The sequence below is a fragment of the Psittacula echo genome (genome assembly GCF_963264785.1).
Source record: "Psittacula echo genome assembly, chromosome: 7".
Taxonomy (NCBI): Eukaryota; Metazoa; Chordata; class Aves; order Psittaciformes; family Psittacidae; genus Psittacula; species Psittacula echo.
The window spans coordinates 51,854,713-51,879,390 of record NC_137740.1 but is presented as its reverse complement, the minus strand read 5'-3'; the positions used below and the strand labels follow the sequence as shown (position 1 = coordinate 51,879,390).

Below are 24,678 nucleotides of genomic sequence, written 5' to 3'. Positions count from 1 at the left end.
TAGGTGTTTATACACAGCTGTGTGAAATTACTACGTGCAAACGCGCTGCCCCTCAACCCGCGTTGTGGGACCGGAGCCATGGGGCACGCACTGGCAGCCCCAACGCCCTGCCCTGGGACAAGCGCCTCGACCTTCAGGTCGAGGTTCCACCGCCGCTGCGGGGCTCTCCCGGGCTCCGGGGCTGAACGAGCGGTGCCGCCGCTCCCGCCCGCTGCCCAGGTAAGCGGCTCCCTGCGGGGGGCGGCCAATGGAGCTGCCCGGCCGCCGCCGCCAGCCAATGGGAGCGCGCTTGGCGGCGGCCCCATGGAAATCTGCCTGGTGGGGAGCCAATGGGGCGCGGCCGGGCCGCGGGCGGCGCTTTATCAGCTGCCAGGGCCGGCGGCGGTTGCGGCCGCTTGTCCCTTTCGCCATCCCTCCCTTCCTTGCTCCGCGCCCCGCCGTGCACCATGGCCGGGCTGGGCGGCGGCCCTGCCGCCTTCGGGCGCTGCACGCACGCCGTGGTGCGGGCGCTGCCCGAGTCGCTGTGCCGGCAGGCGCTGCGCAGAGCGGCGGGCCCCGAGGTGGACTTCGCCCGTGCAGAACGGGAGCATCAGCTGTACGTGGGTGTGCTGCGGGGCAAGCTGGGGCTGCAGGTGATGGAGCTGCCGGCCGATGAGAGCCTCCCCGACTGCGTCTTCGTGGAGGATGTGGCCGTGGTGTGCGAGGAGACGGCGCTCATCACCCGCCCGGGCGCGCCCAGCCGCAGGAAGGAGGTACGGTGCGGTCCGGTATGGCCCGGTCCGGCGGGGGCTGCGGAAGCGGTCCCCGCACCGCGCAGGTGGGGTCGGGGCGGCCGCGCCGTCGGGCGTGTCCCCGGGCCCGCCCCAGAGCCCCGGCGGGAGCGGTGTAGGGGGACGGCAGCGGTCGGTGGCGGAGCGGCTGCTCTCCGCGGCTGGCCCCGGGCAGTGGCTCTTGCCGGCCTCTCGCTGCTGTCCCGGCCGGCAGAGCCTCTTGGCGCTGGGGCTTGTCGGCGAGCGGTGCTGTGCTCCTAAGAGCAAGTGGACGGTGAGCTGTGACTCATCCTTTCTGCGGGGCGGCTGGCTCAGTCCTGGGGGATGGATCGCCGGTGGACTGTGCGGGTTTGTGTGTCCCTGCTGCAGCACCGCCCCATTCAAGCCCCGTTTTCATTACATGAGCTGGGTTCCAGGCAGCACATTACTGGTACCTGAGCTAAGCGTACCTTGCCTGTCCGCAAAAGCTGGTGTTTGTTTTGATAGACTTGGTGTTAGCATCAGTGCCCTTGAATTTGCTCTGGCCTTCCCTGGGCAGCCGCTGCAGGCCCCGTGGTGAGAGGTGTGGGTGTATGGGGGATGCAGGCTGCCTCGTTGGAGAAGGGTGTGAAGGATGCGCAGCCGTAGGAGTCCTACTTTAGATGTTCTTGGAGCTTCCTTAACATGCTCAGCCCATTCATAAGCTAGCTCAGGCAGTGTAGACGTTTAAGTGTCACCCAGTTATCTGCTCAATGAGTTGTAAGTAGCAAATTAAACCTTACTCAGAAGCTGCAAAACTACTCCACTGGCAATCTGCCTTCCTTGTAAGCATGCTTTAACATAACTCTCTCCAGTTCCCATTTTCTCTGTGATACCATAGCTCATCTTGTGATCCACAAGCACATACTGTACCTGTGAGACAGAGTTGGGCTACGAGCTGTAGTATAGCAGTAGGTGCTCTTGGCCATTGAGTGCAATGAGCGAGTGGCTCTACTTGGTATTTTTGATACAGTGACCTTCATTTAGCAATTACGATCCTTACTTGAATTTTGCCCAACAGTGTAGCAGTCTGAGATTCTGCATGCATCCTGTACATGTGCATTTCTTTCTGTGTACCCATGTGTGTTTACCCTTTGAAGCACATCTGATTGCTTTTAAAGGTGATGGCATTAGAGGAAAGTGTGTTTGCCACATGCTACTCTCAGAAGCAGCTGTTTCTCAGCCAGAGTCCAAGTGAGTTTTCACTGGTCCTTCCCATGACTCACTGGTATATAGCTCTGAGACTCCTGCTGCCATTTGCACAGTTTCCCCTTTATGAGAGTGGATTTACTTCTTTCCATGGGTGACTTGTCCAAGCACAGTCATGAATCAAGAGGAGAGAAAAAGATTTGAAGCGTAATTTGAGCCTCGTTAGTTTTCTTGGATAATGAAGCAAATCCTTCCCATGAGTCTTCTGAAGTAGAAAAGGAAAAATAATTGAGCAAGCGTCCTCTTAAAGCTATAACAATGCACTGCAGTGTAGTGCTTGTCTGAACATGTAGTTCTTAATTATTAACAATTTGTTCTTCTGGGAACTTCATTACAGCAGCGTCTTGCAGAGAGAGGGAGAAGGTGTGCATTTGTGTGGGATGATGCCTGTCTGCTCCTAGCCTTTTGCCCCTTCAAGGCATCCCAAGGTATATCCCCTCCCCAACATGGTAACTGAGTCAGTTGCGTTTAGCTTGTGAGTCTGCTTTGTTTGAGTAGTGTCCAGGATGTCATTTTGAAACCAGCAAGATAGTCAAGGCTTTAGAAAGCAGAAATACATACATGACTACTTTGTCTAGAGCTCTGCATGCCCTGGTGGAGGGCTTGATGCATTTCTTAGGCTTCTTGGTGACATCCATGATGACTTTGCTGTCAGAAGGAGCCCCCCAAGAAGCAGCAGTGTTTCTTGTAGCTTCATAAGAGGGCATTTCCTATTATAGCCAGAGCTTCTCTGCTCTTGCTGCCTCCAGCCCTGGTTCTGGAGGTACTAGCTGCAGGCAGTCCAACCACTTAGGCCTGTGGCCACTTAAGCTGAGGGAGTCCAGTGTCTGCCCCTGACCCTCCTGTTCATCCTGGTGGGTGTCTATCAGTAGCCTTTGCTGAGGCTTATGTTCAGTCTGTGAATTCCCTATTGGGATAATTCCTGTTGTCTAGTGGCAAGTGAAGTTGCTGTGGGGTCTGTCCTAGTGTCTGCCCTGTTAAATAGCTTTATTGGTGACCTTTAGTGGAGGTGGAGGCATCTGTATAAAGCTGTGAACTGCCCCAGACAGGGGTGAGGGGGACAAGGGTGAGATGCTATACCCATGAGGTCCAGGCTGAAGGATGGGGCTGAACCCTGGGACCTTGTGGACTCGAACAGAGACAAATGCAAAGTCCTGCCCCGGGGAAGGAATGTTCCCTGGGTGGAACTGAATAGGTGAGGGATAGAGCTGCAGAAAAAAAACCTGGGTGAGGTCTGGTGGGCAGCACAGTGGCCATGAGCCAACAGTGCATCCCTGTGGTAAAGAAAGCCAATAGGATCCTGGGCTGTGTTAATGAGAGCAGGACCAGTAGACTGAGGGAGGTGATTACTCCCTTTACTTGGCACTCACAGGCTGCATCTTACCAAGAGCGTGGAACCAGGCTCTTCAGTTGTGTGGCAGGAGGGCAAGGGACTACAGACATGGATTGAAGTATGAGGTTTTAATGGGTTATAAGAAGCCTTTTCAGTGGGGACAGCCAAGCAGTGGAACAAGGGTCTGGAGAAGCTGTGCATCCTTGGAGGTTTTCAAGACCCAGCTAGGTAAAGCCCTGAGCAATCTGGTCTGTTCTTATAGCTGGCCTTGCCTTGAGTGATAGGACAAGGGGTAATGGGTACAAACTGGAACACAAGAGGTTCCACTTAAACTTGAGAAGAAACTTCTTCTCAGTGAGGGTGACAGAACACTGGAACAGGCTGCCCAGGGAGGTTGTGGAGTCTCCTTCTCTGGAGACATTCCTGTGTAACCTTATTTAGGTGTTCCTGCTCCGGCAGGGGGATTGGACTAGATGATCTTTTGAGGTCCCTTCCAATCTCTAGCATACTGTGATACTGTGAGTGAGAGGTTGGCCTAGAAATACCTTGAGGTCCCTTCCAGTGTGAATTATTCTGTGAGCAGGAAAGCAACTGTTTGTTAGGATACATGGAGTCAGGCATATGTCAGTTCAACTGCCATGAAATCTTCACTGTCAAGAGAGCAGACAGTATTAAATCTGGATTGCTCCTGGTCTGATGGATCTCCTGCTAGAAAATCAGGATGAAGCTCTGTGAAACCAGTTTCTTCATGTTACCTCTGAAAAACTGTACTCCTACTTCAACTGCCTTTGTCAGCCTGGTATGAAAGTAAACCAAGGCTGTTGCAGTGCATTGTCACTTGCATGGTCAATTGGGTAACAGAGGGAAAGAGGGTGGATGCAGTCTACCTACAGCAACAGTTTCTCAGACTGAAGTCTTGTTTTATGTAATATGTAAGTACAAATCCATGAATATTTTAGCAGCACAGTTGGCGCATGCCTGGATTAACCCTCTTAATGTAAAGCCCAGCTCCTGAGCGTGCACTCCTGACCTAAGCCTCCTTGTAAGGCAGGACTCAGCCAGGCTTGTCTTGCTGATCTCAACTGCGTAATGGATGTCTGTACAGAGCAGGCAGGAGCAGTGAAGGAAGCGGATGAGGGAAGCAGGGTTGTAGAGTACCATTTCTGGAGAGAATTAATAGAGGGAGGGATTGTGTCCAGGAAACCTGTCACGAGGCATGTGGTAGGTCAGGCTCTGAAGCCTGATCAGACAGTGAAAGTTGAAGGGCACAGAGGTACTGCCAAGATGCATCCCAAAGACAACAGACTGGTTAAATGCACAGCTGGAGCAGTGCTGTTTCAGGTGTGTTATGCTGCCTTACAAACTGCCACATGCATGAACTGTCTCCATCTCACCTGTTTCACGCTACTGAAAACCCATAATGCAATATTGAAGAACTGATGCAGTGTGTTCTTTCACTGACTAGACTCCTTGTTAAGAAGGCTTGTCATCAATTACTATAGCACTGTATGGAGCAGGCAGATTTCTGCAGTAGTTTGCAATAGCATTGATTGAGCTTCTGGGTTTATGTAGATACTATTTGTTACCCCTCCAGTACTATTGGATTTTTTTACTGATTGTCTGTCTGAAACAAACCAAAATAAAACCTGAAGTTTTGTCTGTTCTTGCTCCAAGTTATTGTAGGGAGAAAAAAGAGAATTGGATTAAATTTGGTCATGGTCAGTCAGTACTGGGAAAAAGCCCAGTATTTTTTTTTAGTAAAGTAGAACAATTAGTCATGCATTTAATGATTTGCTTGCAAGAGTCAGATTTAGTCCAAGGTATTATGTTTCTGTGTTACCAACTTGTGAAGTTACTTTAAAATTCATAGTTTCTTGAGTATTGGGTTTGGCAGAAAGGTTAAAGGCTTTTGAAGTAAGCCAGAGGTAGATTGCTAATGTGGATAAGCTGGTGTTCTGTTGAGCTGTGTGCAGTCACTAGTATGCTTGATGCTCAAGTTGGAAATGTTGTGATCGCTGATAAGATTGCCGGTTCCAGCACCTTTTGTTCTAGCAGTATGTTCTCAATTGTTTATTCCTCTAGTATAAACTCTTCACGTCACCTTCTGAACACAACAGAGTTAGTTGCTGAGAAGAGCCCTCATCAGCACATTGTTCTTGTTGCCGAAGTTGTCTTTATGTGCTTGGGATAGCACAAAACAGCATTTCCACCACTTTTGTGCTTATGCAGATAGATGGAAACCCAAAAGCTCAGCAAAATGCACCCACAGTGATCTGGCCTCTTCTCTGCTGCTGCATAAGGAAGGGAGAATAGCTGGTGCTGGGGAAGCTTCAGGAACTGCCGCAGAAGAGATCAATGCAGTTTCTTCCTCTGTTATCAAGAGGAAACTTCCACCCAAGAGTACTGTTGTTTCCCATTCCCCCAGGACACACTGGGGACAACTGGCAACCATCTCCCATTTCCATGGAGGATTAACACTTGCTGATCATTAGAGGGGCAAGAGATTAAAATGTGTAATCATTTTAATACCACTTTTAAGTAATTCATAGTTCTTAAAACTGTTACAACAAATTGTGTCAGTCTTGTACATTTGGACTGACCCCTCTGCATGTCCTTATTGTGCTTTACCCATTAAATTTGGTGTTCTGCCTAGAAAGCTCATGGTAAAGCACAGAGGTTACTACTGTGTCGTTGCTTAGGGCTTAAATAGCGGGTGGGTAAACATGAGCAAAAACTTCATGAAGATTGACCAAAAATTGGCAATGGCACTAAGTACCTTTCCACCTTCTTGCCTGATTGTGTTTTCTTATGTTTCCTGTTATACACTGCACCATATGCATGCTCCTTTAGCCCATCCTTTTCACCATCTTCTCAGTCTAACCTCAGAATTGGAGTGAAAGCATGCAAGATATTGTCAGTGTGTTGGTTTTGGTTATACTGAAAACAAGCTGAGAAATACCAGCCAGACATCAGATAAGATGTATATCCGAGTTTTAATGTGGGTTTTGATTGTCTCTGTGCAGAACCAGGTGTAATGATCTTCCACAAAGCGTGTGTCACTTGGAGGCTTTCTGCGGGAGCAAACAGGGGATGCTCATCATGGGTTAATAATAAGTTAATTCTTGTCAGCGTCTGCACCAGTGTTTTCTATAATATATTTCATTGGCTTTCATTTTCAGTGTTTTTGTATTGGTATATAAATTAACTAAAAAGCATGAAGTAGAGGAGCAACGCTCCTCAAAAAGTACTTAAGTTTGCTCTTAAACAGTATTGAGAAGTCTAAAAAAACCCCACAATCATTTGGGCATTATCAGGTAGACTTATATCAGGAGCTATGTAATGGTAGTATTGGTAGACATGAGGAAGGATGTTTTGGCCTTCTGAAGCAGTCTGATTTCTTTCTGTGGCTCTGCCTTCCACCTGTTTTGCAGTTCAAGTGCTGCCTCTTGGTTTGGGTAGGTGGTTCTTTGGTCTTAAGGTTCACTGCTAATATAGCTCTGACCCTACATTAATAGGACTGCTGCTTTGGGTGAATTGGTTATGCCAAGAGCTGTATTTTTTTGTTTTCTATTTTGTTTCTGTGATCACAGATTTAATGAAAATGTTAGGAAGTAGCTTCTAGTCAGATCAATATAAGCGGACTGTATTCATTGTAATTGGTTTCTATCTATAGAACTGCAAAACGATCTTTAAGGACAGACTAGGAGCAACTTGGATTTCATGCTTTTCTAGCAGAGGCAATATTTAGACTTTGTTATTAAATTGTGGTGTGAAGTTTCTCAGGGATATCCAATTTGCTGACCAGAAGATTTAAAAAAAAAGGCAGAACCCAAATTAAATGCCTGTTTTTAATCTCCTGTGGACATTGATTATTACTGTGCAAGCCTAATGTTGGCTTTTGTACCTTGTTAATCACTGTTCTGTTAGCTGTGATAAATAGCCCTTGATGGGCTTATGGTTCAGTGCAAATGCTAAGTGGTTAAAGACTCCAAATAACCTTAAGCATTTCCTCAAGAAAGTGCAAAGAGCCTTTTCGGCTGCTCTGGCAGATATGGTTTGGAGTTACCCTGCTACTTCCCCAAGAGATTTCTGCACAGGCTTTCAAATTGAACCTAAATCTTTGGTAGCATTGTAGATGCTAGTTTACTACAGTCACTGCTAGAATTTTGGATTTGAGATCCAAAGGTGGGTTTGTAACATCCCCAGTGTAGGTTGCCTGATGGCTTTTGCATTTGTGTTTTTTAAACCCTATGCTTTGTACAAGCCTGCAGCTCCCTACACTCTCTACAGAAGAGAGGGCTGGTATGTAGACTTCAGTGCTGTCTTGCTAATTGTGGGATCTGACAGCATCTCCGGAGGGCGGTGGAGCAGAGCATTGTGATGCAGAAGAGCTGTGTGCTCTGCTTCTGCCTGTTGGCTTCTGAGATGCTCTGGTATGGAGAGCCCAGCCCCCTGCGAGGTTTCCCATGCTGTACTGATGGCACAGACAGCAGCTGCTCCCAGTGTTGTGCTAGGACACACACAGAAGCATATATCTTCATTTTCCCTCTTCTGCTTCCCATGTGCTTCCACTTGCAAACTCTCCTTCAGTCCTGTGTCTCTCCATCTGGGCCAATCCCTTGCCCTCCATGTCTCCAGATTGGCCTCCCATAGCCCCTGTGTACAGGTCTCCCAAGCCAGGGTCCTGACATGTCCTGCCTACCATGCTCCTATGCAAAGCCCAGGCTATAATGCTGCTCTGGGCTGTATTGTACTTTCCATAAGAAGAACGGGAGCTGGGGCGGCATCCCCAGTGGCAGAGCATACCTCTGCTCTTTGTGTAGCTATATATATATAGGCCAGTGGGGTAGATAGTCCTTAATCTTTGCAGGCCCTACCAGGAGTTGGCTTTATAAGGGTAGTACTTTCCACATTCTGATACCAAGTTCATTGGGTTCACTTGTTGCCCTAATGCTGCATCTTGGCAAGCATCCTCCAGTTTGAGGGTCCTAATTATTTCATGTAAAACTCCTAATATTTCATATAAAACCATTGGGATTCCTTTGGTGCTAATTTAAGAACGTGAGTCTCTGCTCTAGCTGTAGACAGGCTTTTTCCTTCAGGAAAAATGAAATTACATGTTTTACGGCTGAGATGTACCTGAGATGGGTTTTGCAGTCATCTGAGGCCACTGATCACATACAAGTCAGTTGACCACACTGTAATGTGCCAGTTTTACGTCATCTTGAGTAAAAAATAAACCTAAACAAGTACTTAAAAAATAGCATGCTCAAGACTTGGAGAGTTCATTTTCATTTCAGTAGAGACTCAGTATTTGGCACTATCTTTAAAAAAATAATTGTGATAACTCATTTCTGGAAGGTTTATGTATGTTAACAATATAGGAACTGGCTATCCATTTCTGGCTTTGGACGCCAACCAAAGTTCTCTGGCAAGATGAAATCATCTGTCTCATCTCAGTCCCAGCTGGCCACAGAAGCAAACCGAAAGAAGACTGCCACATAATTGGATGCTATTGGCAGTGTTGCAATTGATTTTGCATTTCTCTGTTCTTTTTCTAAGGCTTAATGTAAGAGCTGTCGGGGAAGCTGAATCCCGTAGCTCACAGAAAGGGCAGTCCTACAGAGTCAGAATAATGCTTGTGCATATGTCTCTGCACTGAAGTGTGGTTGATGTCCTTTGAGTCAGAGACTGGTGGCCATGGAAATAGTCATCTCCATGCAAACCCAAGCTAGAAAGACAAGTGTTTTAGAGAGCGTTTTTGGCCTGTTCTCTAGAAATAGCAAGCTACCTGTTTTAAAATCCTTGGCACGTTTAGCAGTGAACTTCAGACCATGCCCCTCTGCAAAGGTGAGAGTAATTTACCAGCCCTACAGGAGTTAATTTTGCAAACAGCACAAGTACTTTGCAGAGTTTCACTTACCCAGATAGCTGAATGTGCCTGTCATCACTGTGCTTAAAACAGTAAAAGTGATGAATGTCAAGTATTTAATGTTCTTCGAAGATTGCACAGACAAGAGGTGGTGTGGCTATTGCTAGTCATTGGGTATTCACTTAAGTTTAATGCAATACTTCACGGCTTGGTACCTGTTATAAGCCTCCGATGGGAATACTAGTGCCTGTGCAGCAATCTCTTATGACCCTTAAGGCAAGTGTTTGCTAATTCTCTGTGCTGGGATGTGACCTTATTGTAACACTGTAAAACAACCAGGTTGCCTTGGCCATAGGGCTCTGGGTTAGGGCAGTCCCTTCTAGGTGATTATTTCCAGAACTCCTAAACGTTGTATTCCTCCACTATTGCTGAAAGGCCCTTTTTACTGATTGTTCATCTGGACCTGAAATACTGTGTGAGGTTCTGGTTACCCAATCTGGAAACACAGTGTAAGCGGAAAAGGTGGAGGTAGATGAGAAGACCTTGCTGCAGTATAGGACTGCTGCTGTATGTAGTGGTGCTAATTAGGTAAATGCCTTCAGCTCAACGTTATTTTGGGGAGTGGAGAAATAGGAGAGCTCTACAATATCTCAAATGGTGCAGAGAAAGTGATTTGGGAACGCTAGTGTGAAACTTGATGACGTCCAGAGAAATAACCAGGCAGCAAATTCAAACAGAAGGAAATACTTTGTCATGCAGTGCACAACTGAACAGTCAGATTCATTGCCAGGGTGTTTCAGGGGCCAAAAGTACAGCTGGGCATCAACTAATGAAAGAGAGATCCATCAGTAGTTGTTTAACACTTTGATGCAGATGCACAATATCTGGCTTTGGAAATACGTACACTGCCTCTTACAATAAGCTGGGGAAAACACTGGTGACAGCAGCACTCTATACTAGTCCACTTTGTTATTCTTAAGCTGCCAGTACTGACTGCTGTTGGAGTCAGGCTGCTTGGATATACAAGTCTCTTAGATCCACTTAAGCTGTTGATGTGTTATAAATAAGCTGTAATACTGATAGCTGTTTAGTGTACTCATTGTGAGTCGCTGTGATCCTGAAGGTCACGAGTTGCCCAAAGAACCTTGCAGAGATCTTGCTGGTGTTTCCATCCCACCTGGCAAGGGGAACCTGTGTTCAGGCTTTATCAAGATGTCTGACAGCATAAGATGGGCCATCACTAGCATGTGACATAGGTGCTCTGAGGTCAGATATTGGTTTATTTTTTTTCTTCCCTGCCACAGTAGGTCTGTCTTAGTTGGCAGAAAACAGAAGGATTCCACCATGAAGACAGTCAGAGATATTTCATGTCAATATTATGAAAGCATCCCCCCACCCTGCCCTTTAGCAAGTCAGATTGACCCGAAGAAACAGTGCACACTTTGTAAAGCAGAGGTTTCTCCTTGGGAAATGTTTTTTCTAGCTTTTCCACATCAGCTGTGAAAACATGTTGCCATCCAAGCTTTGCAAAATTATTCATAGAAAGGCCTAGCAATGAATACTTGGCATACAGTAGTTTGATATATTGAGAGCCAGGCTTAATGTTATGGAATGGAGTGTCCTAGAAGAGCCTTTGCAGAATGGTGCCAGGGGAAGGACAGACTCCCATGAGCCCTGACGTCTATGTTGTGGGACAGTTGTTGGCAGCTGATAACGTGCCAGTTTGTGCTGTGGGGATGATGGACAGGCTTTTCCTGAATAGCCTGATAGAGATTGATTGAGCCTGAATATACCAGCATTGGTGATAGGAAATAGTAGCTCATTTTCAGAGTGCAAGGAGTCTTTTGGAAAAGGCACCCCTCCTTTCTCTTTTCTGTCCTTATGCCCCTGCTTAACAGCTAATTGAATCACTAAAAACTTGTGAAGTAGAACTGCTGGTCTTGTTTAAACTGCAAAAGGCAGAAGTAGGAGTGATTTTGGGTGGGTTGAAACGGCAGGCTGCCAGGAGTGGCATCCATCTTATCTGAGGTAATGCCATGAGCAGCCTGAAAGCTATTTCTGACAGGAGAACATCAAACCAGCTGTGCATCACACAGGGCTGGCTGGAGAGCTTTTAGAGGAGCAGGACTAGAAATGGCTTGGCCAGGGTTGGATGGGAAGCACTCTTAGGTGGCCATGTTTCCAGAAGTCTTCCCAGCCATCAGCCCTCTGCATGGAAGCCTGGTGTGGACCCATGGCATCAGTGATGCCCTGATCAAACGGGCTGTGGGAGTCTGGATGCATAGGTGTTACGTCCTGCTGGGCAGGGAAGGAGGGCTCTTGTGCCACATCTGTTTGCATTGGTGCTGGTCACTTTGCTGCAGTAACATTCCCAATGTGTTTGCCTGGTCCGGTAGCTGAAGCCTGGATTGCTGCCTGGATTGCTGTGGCATTGTGTCCTTGCCATGCAGGATGACTGGGGAGTAGAAAAGGTAACTGCCAAGAGAGGTGAAACTAATACAAAGAAGGGTGACTGCAATCCAGGGCTCTGACAAAGGCAGCTGGGTTTTTGGTACCGGTGGGGAAATACTCCAGCAGCTGTCCCCTTTGCTGGCTGCAAGCATGTCCTGTCTCTGCCAGGACTTGCTGTTTCATGTCCTGGCTTTGATATTTCCCGAGCATGGCTTTATCTTTCTCATTTCTCCATCCTTAGGGTAACGTTGGCACAGATGTCAGCAGCCACCAGAAACCACCAAAAGCTTTTGTGCGGTTGAAATGTGCTCTGTCTGTGCTTCGTCTTAAGGACTGAAGGCACTGCTTGTAATTCTGCACCAGGCTTCTCCGATTTTTAACCTACTTTCCACTCTGCTTAGTTCCCTTACCCTCTTTACAAGACTGCTGCACACAGCCAGAAGCCTAATGGGAGCTCCTAGAGGTCTAGCAACCCTCCAAAGCGCAGCAGTATTCCTAAAACTTTGTGAGAAACAGGTTTGTATTTCTCCAGGGTGGAATGTAAACAAGTGACTGCTAATAAAACAGTGTGTAAGGTCTGATTCAGACATATAAATCCAGGGACCATGTCTAAAAATAGTGCCTTGTTTTGCATTCCTGAAAGCAGATTCACCGCATACCTACATCTGCCATGAAGCACTATGGTGGTAACAAACTGGACTTCTTGGGAGCGATATGAAAAGTGCTGAAAACCCATTTTAGTTTTATTATCCTTACAGAATGCATATTGACAGTCATGTTAAATATTTAAACACATGGAATGGGCTGCATCTTCCTGAGCTGATCTCATTATCATGTTTTTCAATAGTGGAAAGTCAGACATAATGTAGCATTCATCAAGATGATGTGACTTTAGTTTTAAAGTGTTTCTTACCCTTTAATATTGACTAGAAGATTTTAGACTGTAGTGTGGTGCCTGTGAAAGTGTGTGGCTAATAGCACAATAGAACTTCCATGCATAGTATTAAATACAGTAATATATTTTATTAATATAATTAGCAATATTAAATATATCCCACAATGAGTTTTAAGAACAAGCTAAATCCATGTGGAGCATGGATATTTAAAGAACGCTTAATCTTTGTGCCTTGCTTTTTACATGCTCCTGCAGGGCTGGGAAAGCTCTCTCCTCGTTGCTGATTCATAAAGCATCTGACAAGCCTCCCATATACATTGACTGCTCTAGTAATGAGATTTTCTGTAGGTTTGCCCCTTTATACCTAGTGGAAAATAGATGCATTCGTTTAGCTTGTTGGGAAGGCACTCCAGAGGAGCAGAGGATGCGGAGGTGGCTTTGTCAGTCCCTGCTTTCTTTGTCATGCATACCCGGTCTGGTGCAAGGTATTAACCCCATCCCTGCACAGACACCAGCACAGGTGATAACTCCTGTAGATGAGATTAGCAGCAGAATCTTCTCAAAGTGTTTTAACATGCCTGAATAACTGTTCACACTGTGGTATGTGTCCTCTGACCCCTGGCCAAAGCCCTGAATGGGAAGTGCAGGCTTTCTTCCTGAGCCCAGGTTTGGTGGTTTAGGAGCCAAATGCAGCTATGGCCACTTGCACTGAGCAGTCTGCGCTTCTGTTTCTAAACTCATCCTTGAAAACTGAGCTGCCTGTGTGCTGGGAGTTAGGCTTTTGTTTTTCACAAAAGGTGTTCTTGCCCCCACTTCCCCTAGTTTTGGTGCTGTAAGCATGAGGCATAAGGCAGGAGTGTGCCATTGCACGCAGGAGGTAGAAAAGGTGTGTTTGAAAGTATCTTAAGCTACAACTGCTGCTGTATCAGCATAGGCTGTAGGAGGCTGCATTTCAGTGAACAACTAGAACAAGGTGTGAGGGTGACCCCTCTTGAAAGGAGCTAGGACTCTGCACAGCGCCCAGCACGGTCCTTCATGCCAGTGGCATGGGCAGGCGTTCAGGTGAGACCTGGCATGAGAAGAGGGAATTTGTCTGAGTGCATCTGTATGTGGCCTAAATCCTGAATTTCCAGCAAGGCTTTTTCCCAAGCTGATCTGTCAGTGGAAATTGCATTGACCCATCAGTGATGCCTAGAAAGATGCTCCCTGTGATGAAGCACAGGTGTGAGCTATAGCATCCTACAAGTATCTGAAGTATTTACTGCGAGACATTAGTTGTACTGAGAAATGGTCCAGATCAGCTGTAGTGCAAGCTTGCATGGTAGCTCAATCAATGAGACCAGAAAACATGGAAATACTTCATCCATCATGAATTGCACTCTTAGGAATATACCTGGAAGAACTTAGGTCTTGCCTGAGGTTCCTATGCAGAGTTTTCACCAGCTAGATTGCCTTGATCGAAATGCTTGCTGGAAGTACCTTGGGACTTGTGGAAAACCTAGTTCAGTGTACTTGGAGGATCAGTTGTTTGTTGTTTTCATAACACTTGCTTCTCTGGAGTAAACTGCTCCAATGCCTTACTGTGGTGGTGCCTTACCAAACGGTTTTCTGGGAAGCAAGTTTTTTGGTGGAACCTTCAGCACTGTACTTTCTAAATCCAGTTAATCTTGGTGGAAGCAGTCTTTTAGCATGGAAGCCAAGCAGACACCCACGGCAGCAGAGGGAAGAGCTATTTTAAAATGCTAGAAATTAAAAAGTGGGGTTTTTTTTCACTTGCATTCCTGGGTCTTGGCCTGAACGAGGAGTGGAGGTGCCAAACTACTGCGAGAGCGTCTGTTGTTGCAGTATGTCTGGCTGAACCAGAAGCAGGAAATTCTTGTGAGAGCCTGTCTCATGAGATTGCCAGCCAGCTCTGAGCCTTACCGGTTGCAAGTGTGAGCTGATGAGGTGGGAATGTGCTGGAGAGAGAAATATTTGATGTAAAATATTCATTAATAAGGTAAAATAGTTCAATGGATATGACAGCAGAGTGTATGTGTGAGGCGTGGGGGTGGTTTTCTGCTTTGAACATAAAAGCAAGAAGTGAGTACATGAGGTAAATGTGCATCACCCTCCTAGAGGAGGAGTAATAGGGAAGACTCTGGGTTGAGCACTGTTCTGCTGCAATGTGATGCTCTGCCTTTGGGTCTCCCTCTGGTTTGAAGGGGTCCAAATCCAGCCCCCTGGTTCATAACATCCTTCTTAAAAGCTGTAGGTCAGGAGTTTTTTCTTGCCCGAGGCTAGACTCTGCTCTAAAACTTTCCATGTTATTGTGTGCAGAGCTGCCTTGGCAGGAGCATGGATGCAGGCGCTGCAGTCAAAGCCCTGGTGCTTCAACCCCCTGTCCAGTAGACTTATTCCACCTTGGCTCCATTTCAAGACTGTTTAAAAGTCTGTAACCAGTCTATGCTGCTGTTTTCGGCATTATTGCTCCTGGTGGAGCTGTAACAGTGGGAGACTTTAAAGGAAAAGGACATAATGGAAACTGATTAGAAAAGTGGAGAAAGTCTTGGGGTACAATAAAGCATTGCCTCAGAAAGGGGGGGGGGGAGGGGGGGAGTGAGGTGAGGCCTTAAAAGGCATATATTCAATCACAGCAGGGCAGGAAATAGCTTTAGGAGCATTTTTTCTTTGGTCCATTCATAACCTGGCTTTTACCTCATTAACTTTCTGTTAACGCTTTCTTCCGAAATCCAGGGTAGCTTATTCCCACTGAAGTCAATGTGAAGAGCCATTCAGTGCAAAGCACATGCATCCTCTTGTACAGATTAAACAAGAGAAGCTCCCAATGTTGCTCTTATCCTAAAGGGATGAGAAGCACGTTGAGGATGTGCTGATGATGCGTGCTTTATTTACTCCATTTCCGTTGAGCTACAGTAAGCTTCCCAGAGGCTCCTTTTCCAGAGCCCTTGCACACATCTTCTGTAATCTGGATGTGCGAATGACAGTCCCTGTGAAACCAGTTGTGCTCCTGTTAGCGGTTGCATTAACCCTGTTAGATTGTTAGAAGCTCCTGGTTTATGAAGGAATTGCCATAAAAGCTGCATGGCTTAAACTGTGCCTGATTGTTTAAGATCTCAGAGATTTTTCTCCTTCAGCTGTTCCCTGCTTACCTAACAAACGCAAATTGTTGTTCTGTAGTGCTAAAATTGGGTTCCAGGTATTTTAAATCGTGCTTCATTATATCCTTTGTAATATAAAGGATATATTTTAAATATGCAATTTAAAATATATGCATTTTAAACTTATAAAGGATAAAACTATATCCTTTAGGAAAGACAGCTGGGGTTTTGTCTTGCTGAAGAAGCCCAGTTTGAATGACTTTCCTCATCAAGCCCATTTAATTAAAGATTCACTACATTCTGTATAGTGTAACAGTGAAAAGGCAGAAGTGTCCCTTGGGCAGCCAGCTGCCGAAAGGGAGGGATTAGCTATGAGAGGGGGTAAGAAGTTGTGGAATTAAAATTCAGCAAGCAGGATACAGTTTTGATACTAGAGGAAAAGGGGAGGGATAGAGAGAAAAGTGGGGAAAAAAAAAAAGGAGGGAAAAGTGTTAGAATAGATTACAGGTGTGTCTGGCGGCTTTGCAGCCCTGGAGAAAGGGCAGGTGTGCATCTGTGGTGTTCATTTACCCTGCCTGTGGGTAGGAAGGTAGATTTCTCACTGTCCTTTGCTGCCCTCTAAGAAGGTTTGTTGTAGACAGCACAAAAGATACAGGATGGACTCATGCAGCCTTTTGCAAAGCTACTATGGTTTGCAGTTGTACTGTCCTCACTAGGGAATGAGGAAACAGCAACACAGAAGGAGGAGAATGGAAATCCATGAAGCAATGCCCTGAGCTTGAGATGGGAGCACTGGTTTTACCCCAGCTGCTTGGCTTAGTTTTTGTCCCTGTATCACAGCTGTGTTGTGTAGGGAAGGAATAGGTTCTCAAGTAGCTGCTCCTTAACAATCACTTCCATAGATGCTCTGAAAACCTTCTGTGCCAGGGTCCTTAGTGGTGGTCAGGTCTGCACTGGAGAGATGCTTCATACAATTCCCCCCAGATGGTGCAGCGGTGCCACTGGAATATCCACACATGCCATTAAGTTGTAAATCCAACTTCTGCTTCAAGGCAGGGATGAAGAGCTGTGTATTGGGTTTTATTTGGAGGGTAGGGTTGGTTCTGCTTGAAATAAGAGAAGATTTGGTGGCTCATATTTGTCTTTGAAAAGAGGAATAACTTGCATGGAGAGGGACATTTCAGTATAAGTCTCATGAGCCTGGAAAAAATCCAGGCTGCATTTAAAAACCTTGTTTGTACTCCTGAAGTGCCTGTTGGTATTGTTTACTCTGATTGAGAGGAAAAATCTTAAATGAAAAACTAAGCCATCAGAGAGCCTGGCATGGCAGACCAGACCCACTGTTCTGCGAGGAGCCTGTTGAAAACAGCACTAACTGCTTCTGGTCCCAGTTTTCCACATCTGTTCAGGTTTGCTTTTTGCTTAGCTGATGAGTAGGGCTTTCTGTGCTCAAAGGGACAAAACAACCCATGCAGGTTCTTCTCTAGCAGGAGTTTAGTGGCTCTCACTTGATTCCTTAGTGTTTGGAGGCATTTTGGTTCTCTGCCTGCTGCAGCCACCGGTTGGTGACCAGGCTCACTCTCACCAGCTTTGCTCAAGCACAGCTGTGCCACCAGGGAGCTGGGCCCTGGCACTGCCATGCCATGTACTGGGAACCCAGAAGCAAAGCTCCAAGGAGCACCCATAGCTTCCCTTGGCTGAGTGGCTGGGCAGGGATTTACCACTTTGTGTTTGTCCACAGCAGATCATGACCCACCTGAGCTGCAGAGGTGTGGGAAGGAGTCATTCGTTTCTGTAAGAGCACTTGAAAGGTGTTGTTTTGTGTGCCACGTGTTTGTGGATGTGAACCTAGATTTCAGGGAATGGGGAGAAGCAATAACACCTTGGTTCTGTAACATGGGCCTTCCATGGCTCTGTCAGAGTTCTTTTCTCAGTATTTCCACACTTTTGGGAGGTGTACCTGCACACAAAACTTATTAAGTTGACTTGTCTGTTTATGCAGTAAATCCAGAGGAGTCCCAAGGCACTGTAGTCTGAATGGCTTCCTGCACAGCAGGGCTCTGCATGGCATCATCTCCCTCTGCTGAGCCAGAGTGCACCCAAACACATTCACAAACCTGAATACGACAGTCTGTTTCTGTTGTCCTGTTACATTAGCAAAATTCCTTAGAAATAATCGTGTGGAGGGATGATACAAGTGCTGAGCTCTTGCACTCTGAGTCCAAGTCCCCTTTGCAGGAGAGCTTGATGCACTGGGATTAAAGTATACAAACCATCGTGCAACACATGGAAATAGAAATGCATTTTGGTTTTGCTTCCTGCTGGATCCAAGGTCTAGAGCAGCTCTCTTGGACCTGCCATCTCTGGCTGAGCTGAGAGTGTGCACAGGCTCTTCAGGGGCCTTAGCATATTTTGGAGACTGGTGGGTGACAGTGTTGCAGGTAGCTCCATGTTACCTTTAATACTGCAAAAGTTGGTATTGGGGGTCTGATTTGCTCTACCACGAGCTCCAGTAACTCTGATAGAGGGCAGAGACCAGGAGCTTGTCCAAACGTAACAACTCTTTTTTTCAAGGAAAGCCGATGTACAACACTGAAAACAGTGTGTTGGAAAGCTCAACCCTTCACACATTTTAACTGAGATTTTCTTCATCTTATTTCTAAACAGATGCACGGAGACTGCCGGTGTACCGAGCACAAGTGCTGTTCCGGGTGCCACCCCCTGTCAGAGTGGGGAGGTGGAAAATCTGGCATCTGAGACTTTTCAGGGTATGATCTGAACTTAGAGGTTTCAGTAAGAGGCAAGGGAAACACAAAAATAGTGTGTTTCTGTTGAATGCTCTGGTGTGGTACAGTGAGCCAGGTAAGTGTCATGCGGAGCATCTCTGCCAGCACAGGGTTATATCAGTTCCGCTCTGTCCTGGGCAGACCTTGCAGAGCAGTCTGTTCTGTGAGGTGGGAAATTGCTATTCCAGGAAATATTGAAAGTTATGGCAGATGTCTCTTAGCTTTCAGAAGTTCGCTAAGCATTACAATCCCCAGCTGGATCTTGTACATATTTATGTATGTGTGTAGATGTGAGTGTATAGATACAAAGTGTATGTAATTATATGGTTGCTTGTTGGTTGTAAAGGATGCTGCAGGGAACTGTAGTGTCTGCTGAGAGTTAAGTCCATTGTAGGTCTTCCTACTACTTCCTTCCAGAGGTAGGAAGAAGTGTCCTGAATGATGGCCCTGGCTCAGCCTCTGAAATAGCATGGTGTTCTTGCTGATCACCTTTCTCTTTCATCCTTCTTCCTGACTCTATTCCAGGACACAAAATGTCCTATTCCAGGACATCTCGTGGAAAAAGGAAAAGTAGTTTCCTTTAGAACAGGCTGTTTTTCTTCCCATGGATGTGTTTTTTTGGTGTGTTTTTTTTTTTTCCCCCCCCCGCTCTACTCTCAAGTTAAATGGGAAAACAAAGTCTGCAGTATTTCTGCTGCAGAGTTAAATATTGATGAAGATTAAGATGCATTAAAAGACAAGGAAATCCATGGGACAGGAATAAAAATAAACAAAACCCAGAAAATGAAGAAAAAAGTTCAAGTGTATGAATAGCTCTTTATCTTCCCACCTTCCTCCATGACTTCCAGTGTGCTTCAGCATCTTGATGCAGACGTTCCAGTTTGACTGAGCTGGGGACAAGGAAGTGCTGTACAGTAATAGTTATGGGGGGCGGGGGGGGATGTTCTTTGCTGTATTTGTCTTGGACTTCTTTGGAATATTTTGGTTCCAGATGTTAAACTGTTGGTTTTTTCAGAAGCTTTGTTAAGTTGCCAGAACATTAGATTTCTTGAAGGATTTTCCGAACCCCAGCTGATTATCACAACACGCAGGAATCCAAACTCGGGCTTGGCTTTGCTGTGCTGCAGCAGCTGTAGAAAATCTGTGTGAAGGCACAGGTTTGCAGCACCATCATAGAATGCCCTTATAGGGTAAAACAGGGAGCGAGGGAATTCTGCTCTGCTGCCTCGTACAACGCCGGGATTCACGTCAGCCACTGAGTAACATCGAGTTTCCCAAAGCAGAAATACCACCACACATGCTCTGTGGCCGAGCCAGTAGCTGTGCTCCCAGAAGAGCTGCAGCAGAGCAACTTGGGGGTGGAAAAATGACATCACATCTGCCCCCATCCAGGCACAGGATAGCTTGCTTGGAGCAGAGGCGAAATCAGTCCCCGGTGTGCTTTGTTTCTAGATAGAACAGCCCTTTTTTTTTTTTTAGCTGGTGGAATGTGATGATGCTGGTAGGACATGGCACAGATCACACGTTGCTGCTGGATTGAAGTCAACCACCAGATCCCCCTCCCACCCAGGACTCCCTCCCTGGCCAAGGCGCCTGTGCCCCAGCTCCCTGCAGCCCTGCTGCTCACATTCTTTCAGCCCTTTGATCTAATCCTTATGGAAATAGATGGAAAAATCTCCTAAGCCCTGTTTTGTCTATTGAGTGTTGTCAATAGGAAGCTTCTCTTTACAAAAGCAATAGATGTACGAGCACCTACTTTGAACCCACTCCTCTTTTTACCTGCCCAACTTTTGTCTTTGTGCATTTACAGAAACTCAGCTGTGCTATTTTTGCACTTAATGCATCTTCCCAGCACTCACTGTGCCTCCCCTCCTGCCGCCCTTTTTGCTTTGAAGGGTTGTCAGCCCATACGAGCGGAAACCTGTGACTATCCTAGTATTAAAACAGCATGGAGCTCAATGTGTTCAAATTCCTTTCCCTGACCACAGCCCTCTTTTCAGAGGTAAAGTCCGCCAATCAACTCGGGTGCCCTGCTTTCCCATGCCAAAGCAAGCTACTTATTTAGCCAAGGAAAAGGGCTGCTTGAGGCTGCTGGAGCAAGGCTCCTGCCTGCAACAGGAGTGATTCCCAGGCTGCTGGGGTCTGGGATGCATCACTGAAATGGTAAATGAATTTAGCATGCTGCAGCTTTTCATTGTCTTGGGTCTGCATCTGGTCTCTAGGGACCATGGCATTCTTTCCTGGGAGCAATGCAGGGTCAGAGTGCTTGCATGGGGCCTGGATGGAGCACCAAGTGTCACTGAGTTGTCCCCAGACAGAGCTGGAGGACAAGACCTACTGAAAAGGTGGTGAGATGTCTATTTTTAAATGGGATTTCGTTCCACTGGGTACCAAGTGAGCAGCATCTTGAGGCAGTTAAAGTAGAAAAGACAACAGTGTCAGTTCTCTTCTGCTGTGAAAATGAATGTCTTGGAAGAGATGATGAAAAACAGTCTAAAATGTGAGATACGAGCAGATGCAATGGATAAATCACTATAATATAGAGTGAAAAGCTTTTCAGACCCTCAGAGCTGAAGTTAGTGCTGGGGATCCAAAGGGATTCTTCACTGTAATCACATTAAGATGAGGCTGGGATGCTGGGGAAAGGCTGTCCCTGTCTCCTTGGACCAGGCCCTGTTACTCATGAGGGGTTTCACTCTGGTGTCCAGTGTGCTACAAGAAAAGCTTTGGTCATGATTCGTGGCTGTAGCTGAAAGTGAATGGTCTGTGACTTGTCCTCTGTCACTCGGTGCTCCTGCTGTGTGGGACTGATCCAGCACTGCTTTTCCAATTTTGTTTAATTTTTCAATAGTATTTCATAAAGGGTTTGCTAGAGTCTGGTTTAGTGCAGGAAGATATCCACATGGAGAGCACAGAGGAAACTCTTCCGAAGCAAAACCTGAAGCTTGGAGTGAAACTGCTCAATGAAGGTGAAAATTCGGCTGTAGAAATAAAAGCCATCTTGTGTCTGTTGTGACAGCCTGGCTTTCGACCGGGCTTTGGGGGGTGATAAAGAGTATAGCAATGTGTCGGGGTATATTTGCACTCTCTCATGCTGCTTCCTGCTATTCCCCTCTGACTCATGGATTGCACAGAGATATCTAAATATTTTAAATGCCACTGGGCCCCACAGCAGTAGGTTGGGATTACGCCCATCTGTTAATTGATGTGACTCTGGATAGACTCCCCCCATTAGTGTCCTCCAGACTCTTCCTTCCCCATTTCAGAGCAACGGAAATGGAAGAAGTCATCCCTTATTTATACAAACTGATGGATCTCAGCAGCTTCCCTTGAAAGGTACGATTATCCTAATTAAGTGAAAATAACCACCGAAAAGTCTCGGTTATCATAAAATTGAGATGTTGCAGTTCAATTGTATTTCCAGACTCGGGCGAGCTGCTGGAATGCATGCAGTTTAACTTTCCTCTATGATATAATAGTTTAAAAGAGATCAGGGTACATTTTACCATAGTGTCTAGCAATGTGAGTTTATTCAGACTTTTGGCAGGCAGTTCTGCACACTCTTGCTAAAACTGTGAATCATCCATTGTTGGCTGATTGCACCCTAGTTGCTAAGAGATCTGTCAAGTGCATACTGAGGCTTAATTCTACATTTGCTCTAAGAAGGGCTAAATGTATTAAATTGGAACATGTCACATCCTTCCTAAACAAGTAATTAAGGCACTGCTATGAGCCTGTCTGATGGAGAGAAAGAGAAGGAGCTGGGAACAGCTGGAAGATTTAACGTGGGTCGAGGTTGGTCCCTTCTGTCTGGGAGCACTAGTCTTATTGCATGTTGGGTTTTCACAACCTGATGCATAGTGGAAATAGAAAGGGGAGAGAGACATTAAACAAATAGAATTTGCAAAAGGACTTGTTTTTCGGTGTCCTTATATAAACCACTTAAAATGATCTAATGTTATTTCACAAAGTGTAATTTTTAGTAATGGAAAGACAATATGTCAATGTTTCTCAACCTGCCTTGCCCCCCGCCCCTTCCCAAGTGAACTCTGCTGCTCGCACTGCTCCTCCCCAGTTATCACATTGCTCCACGTGCTGCAATACGTATTGCAGATGCCATGTGCTTTCAGTCAAGATCATGCCGTTTAGTGTTCCTTATTGCTAAGTACACCAGCAGAAGTGGTGAGGAAGCGGTGCTGTAAGATATCTTTAACTGCCTTGTCTGTCCTAAATAGGCGCAAGGTTTTGCAGGGAGGCCTTTTACTACTAGCTGCAAACTGAAAATGGATCCATTTGTCAGTAGTAAACGGAGTAAGTCATCTGTTTCTGTGGGCGTCCTCCTGCCTGCGTGGGGATGTGTGGCAGCAATGAAACAAGGTAAAATGAAAAAGCGTAGTCAAGATTTTCAGACTCATCTGTTCCTCAGATTACATCATTTGCACTGGCATTAGCTGCTGTCTGAGAAGTGCCTTAGTTTCTCAGCAGGCTCTGTATCTTCTTCCCCTTTACTGAACAAGGAGAAGTTGTGAAGTTGCAGTTTGTCCATGTTCTCTGGTACCCAGACTAAAACAATAGTCTCCTAGGTTCAGCCTTTTGCCTGTCGTCTCCCAGATCCATATTGTGTGCACTGGGAATGGGCTGTTTTCTGTGGAGCCATGGGTGTCTTCCGCTCAGCCTGCAACGAAGGAAAAGTGTTTAACACAATCCTTGCTGAGTTGTGTAAATGGTAAATTTCTTCCTTTCAGAAATCAAACCACTATCCCTGCATCAGCCGTGGCTCCTGGTTTGGATTCAGCTCCTAGGTGCTGCGTTTTGTCAGAGTTTGTTCCTGAATTTCTATTCCTTGAATAGGTCTTTGCAGACATGACTGTGGGCCTTTATAATCATGTCTTTTGATCAGCAGAACAGATTGAGCTCTGTGAATGCTACTTTGATTGAGGTTTTGGAAATGATGCCTTCCTCTTGGTGGCTCCTCTCCAAGCCCTTCGTGACTGTTGGATGTTCTCCATGTGGTGGATGTGGTGTACTGGAGAGCAGCTGTGGCAGTGTGTGAGCCAGGATGGTGGATCTCTGTCTCTACAGTATTCCCCTGCTTGTCTCTCTTTGGTCAACGGGGTCATGGTTAGAGCCCACATGCAGACGATGATGCTCTGTGGTGGCTCAGTTTACAAAGCTGAACAGATGGCCCATCCTCTGGCTGTGGCCTGAGGTCCTCGTGCCAGCTACTCAGCCTTCATGGTGCCCATATGGCTGTGTGGGCTGGTCACTTGCTCCTCTAGTGCTGTCCTCCCTGCCTGTGACCTGGTTTGCTCGCAGTTTAATGCTCCTTTGGTTGCTGACCGTTGATTGTGTACCTTGTGTGGAACTGGAGAGACTGCATCAATAGGTTTCTGTTTGAAACATACCTATTCAGCAATGATTTACATTCTCATTACGTGAAAACATTCCATTTGCATACCAGCAGCAGTGTCCACTTGTGCACATCTTAACCTGGTGCATCAGTGCTATCGCTGCTATTGACTGGAGTTATCCTTTCATCGAAAGCTGCATCAAACTAGATGAGACTTTCTGTAAACACATGCTGATTGCTATGCTTTTATCCTTTAATTTCTTACTACTCCTGTAGTCATTCTGCAGATTTTTGTGGCATGCCCATTAAGCTGTGAAAGACTATGAATGCTACAGGACTCTCCTTAGGTGGAAAGCATCCTGACCTGCTGTTCTTTAAGTGCTGTTTAATAACTGCTGCTTAATGTCCTCCTGTGTTACAGCTGGGATGAAAATTACTCTCCATAATACAAGCTGAATATTTAACTGGCTTTTTCCCCTATGCAGAGCAGAAATATTTATTCAGCACTTTTACCTTTTTGGTGTGAATATTGTAATTTTCACCCTTTTCATGTACTAATGAATCGGCACCACTGTTGCTATTCCTGTTTTTCCCAAGGTAGGGAAGTAAAGAAAAAAGCCCTTATGAATCTTGATTCTATCCAGAGGTTTTCACTAGGTTCTCTTGCTTTTATAAGTCCTCTTAATTTCTGATATATTGCGCCAAACTTACTTGTTATAATTGTTTTGGCTTCTATATCTGATTTAATTTCCCCTCTATACCAGTTAACTCAGCCATTATCTTTGATCCTTAATCCAGTACAGCGTTCTTTCCCACATGTAAGAGTGAGCTTTCTGGACATTTAATGACATTTTCTTAAAGCTGCTCCTGGGCATCACTTATTTTTAGCAGGC

The 24,678-nt window shown here is 46.0% G+C and overlaps 1 protein-coding gene across 1 annotated transcript in view; it reads left to right on the top strand.

Annotated features, from left to right (window-relative positions):
* Positions 1-446: 446 nt before the first annotated feature.
* DDAH1 (dimethylarginine dimethylaminohydrolase 1) overlaps positions 447-24,678 on the top strand; it is a gene marked incomplete at both ends in the record, with an annotated part of 51,201 nt that continues 26,969 nt past the window's right edge. The window contains one exon of the mRNA XM_080623615.1: positions 447-752. Coding sequence (XP_080479741.1) covers positions 447-752 — 306 coding nt within the window. The remainder of the gene's footprint in view (positions 753-24,678) is intronic.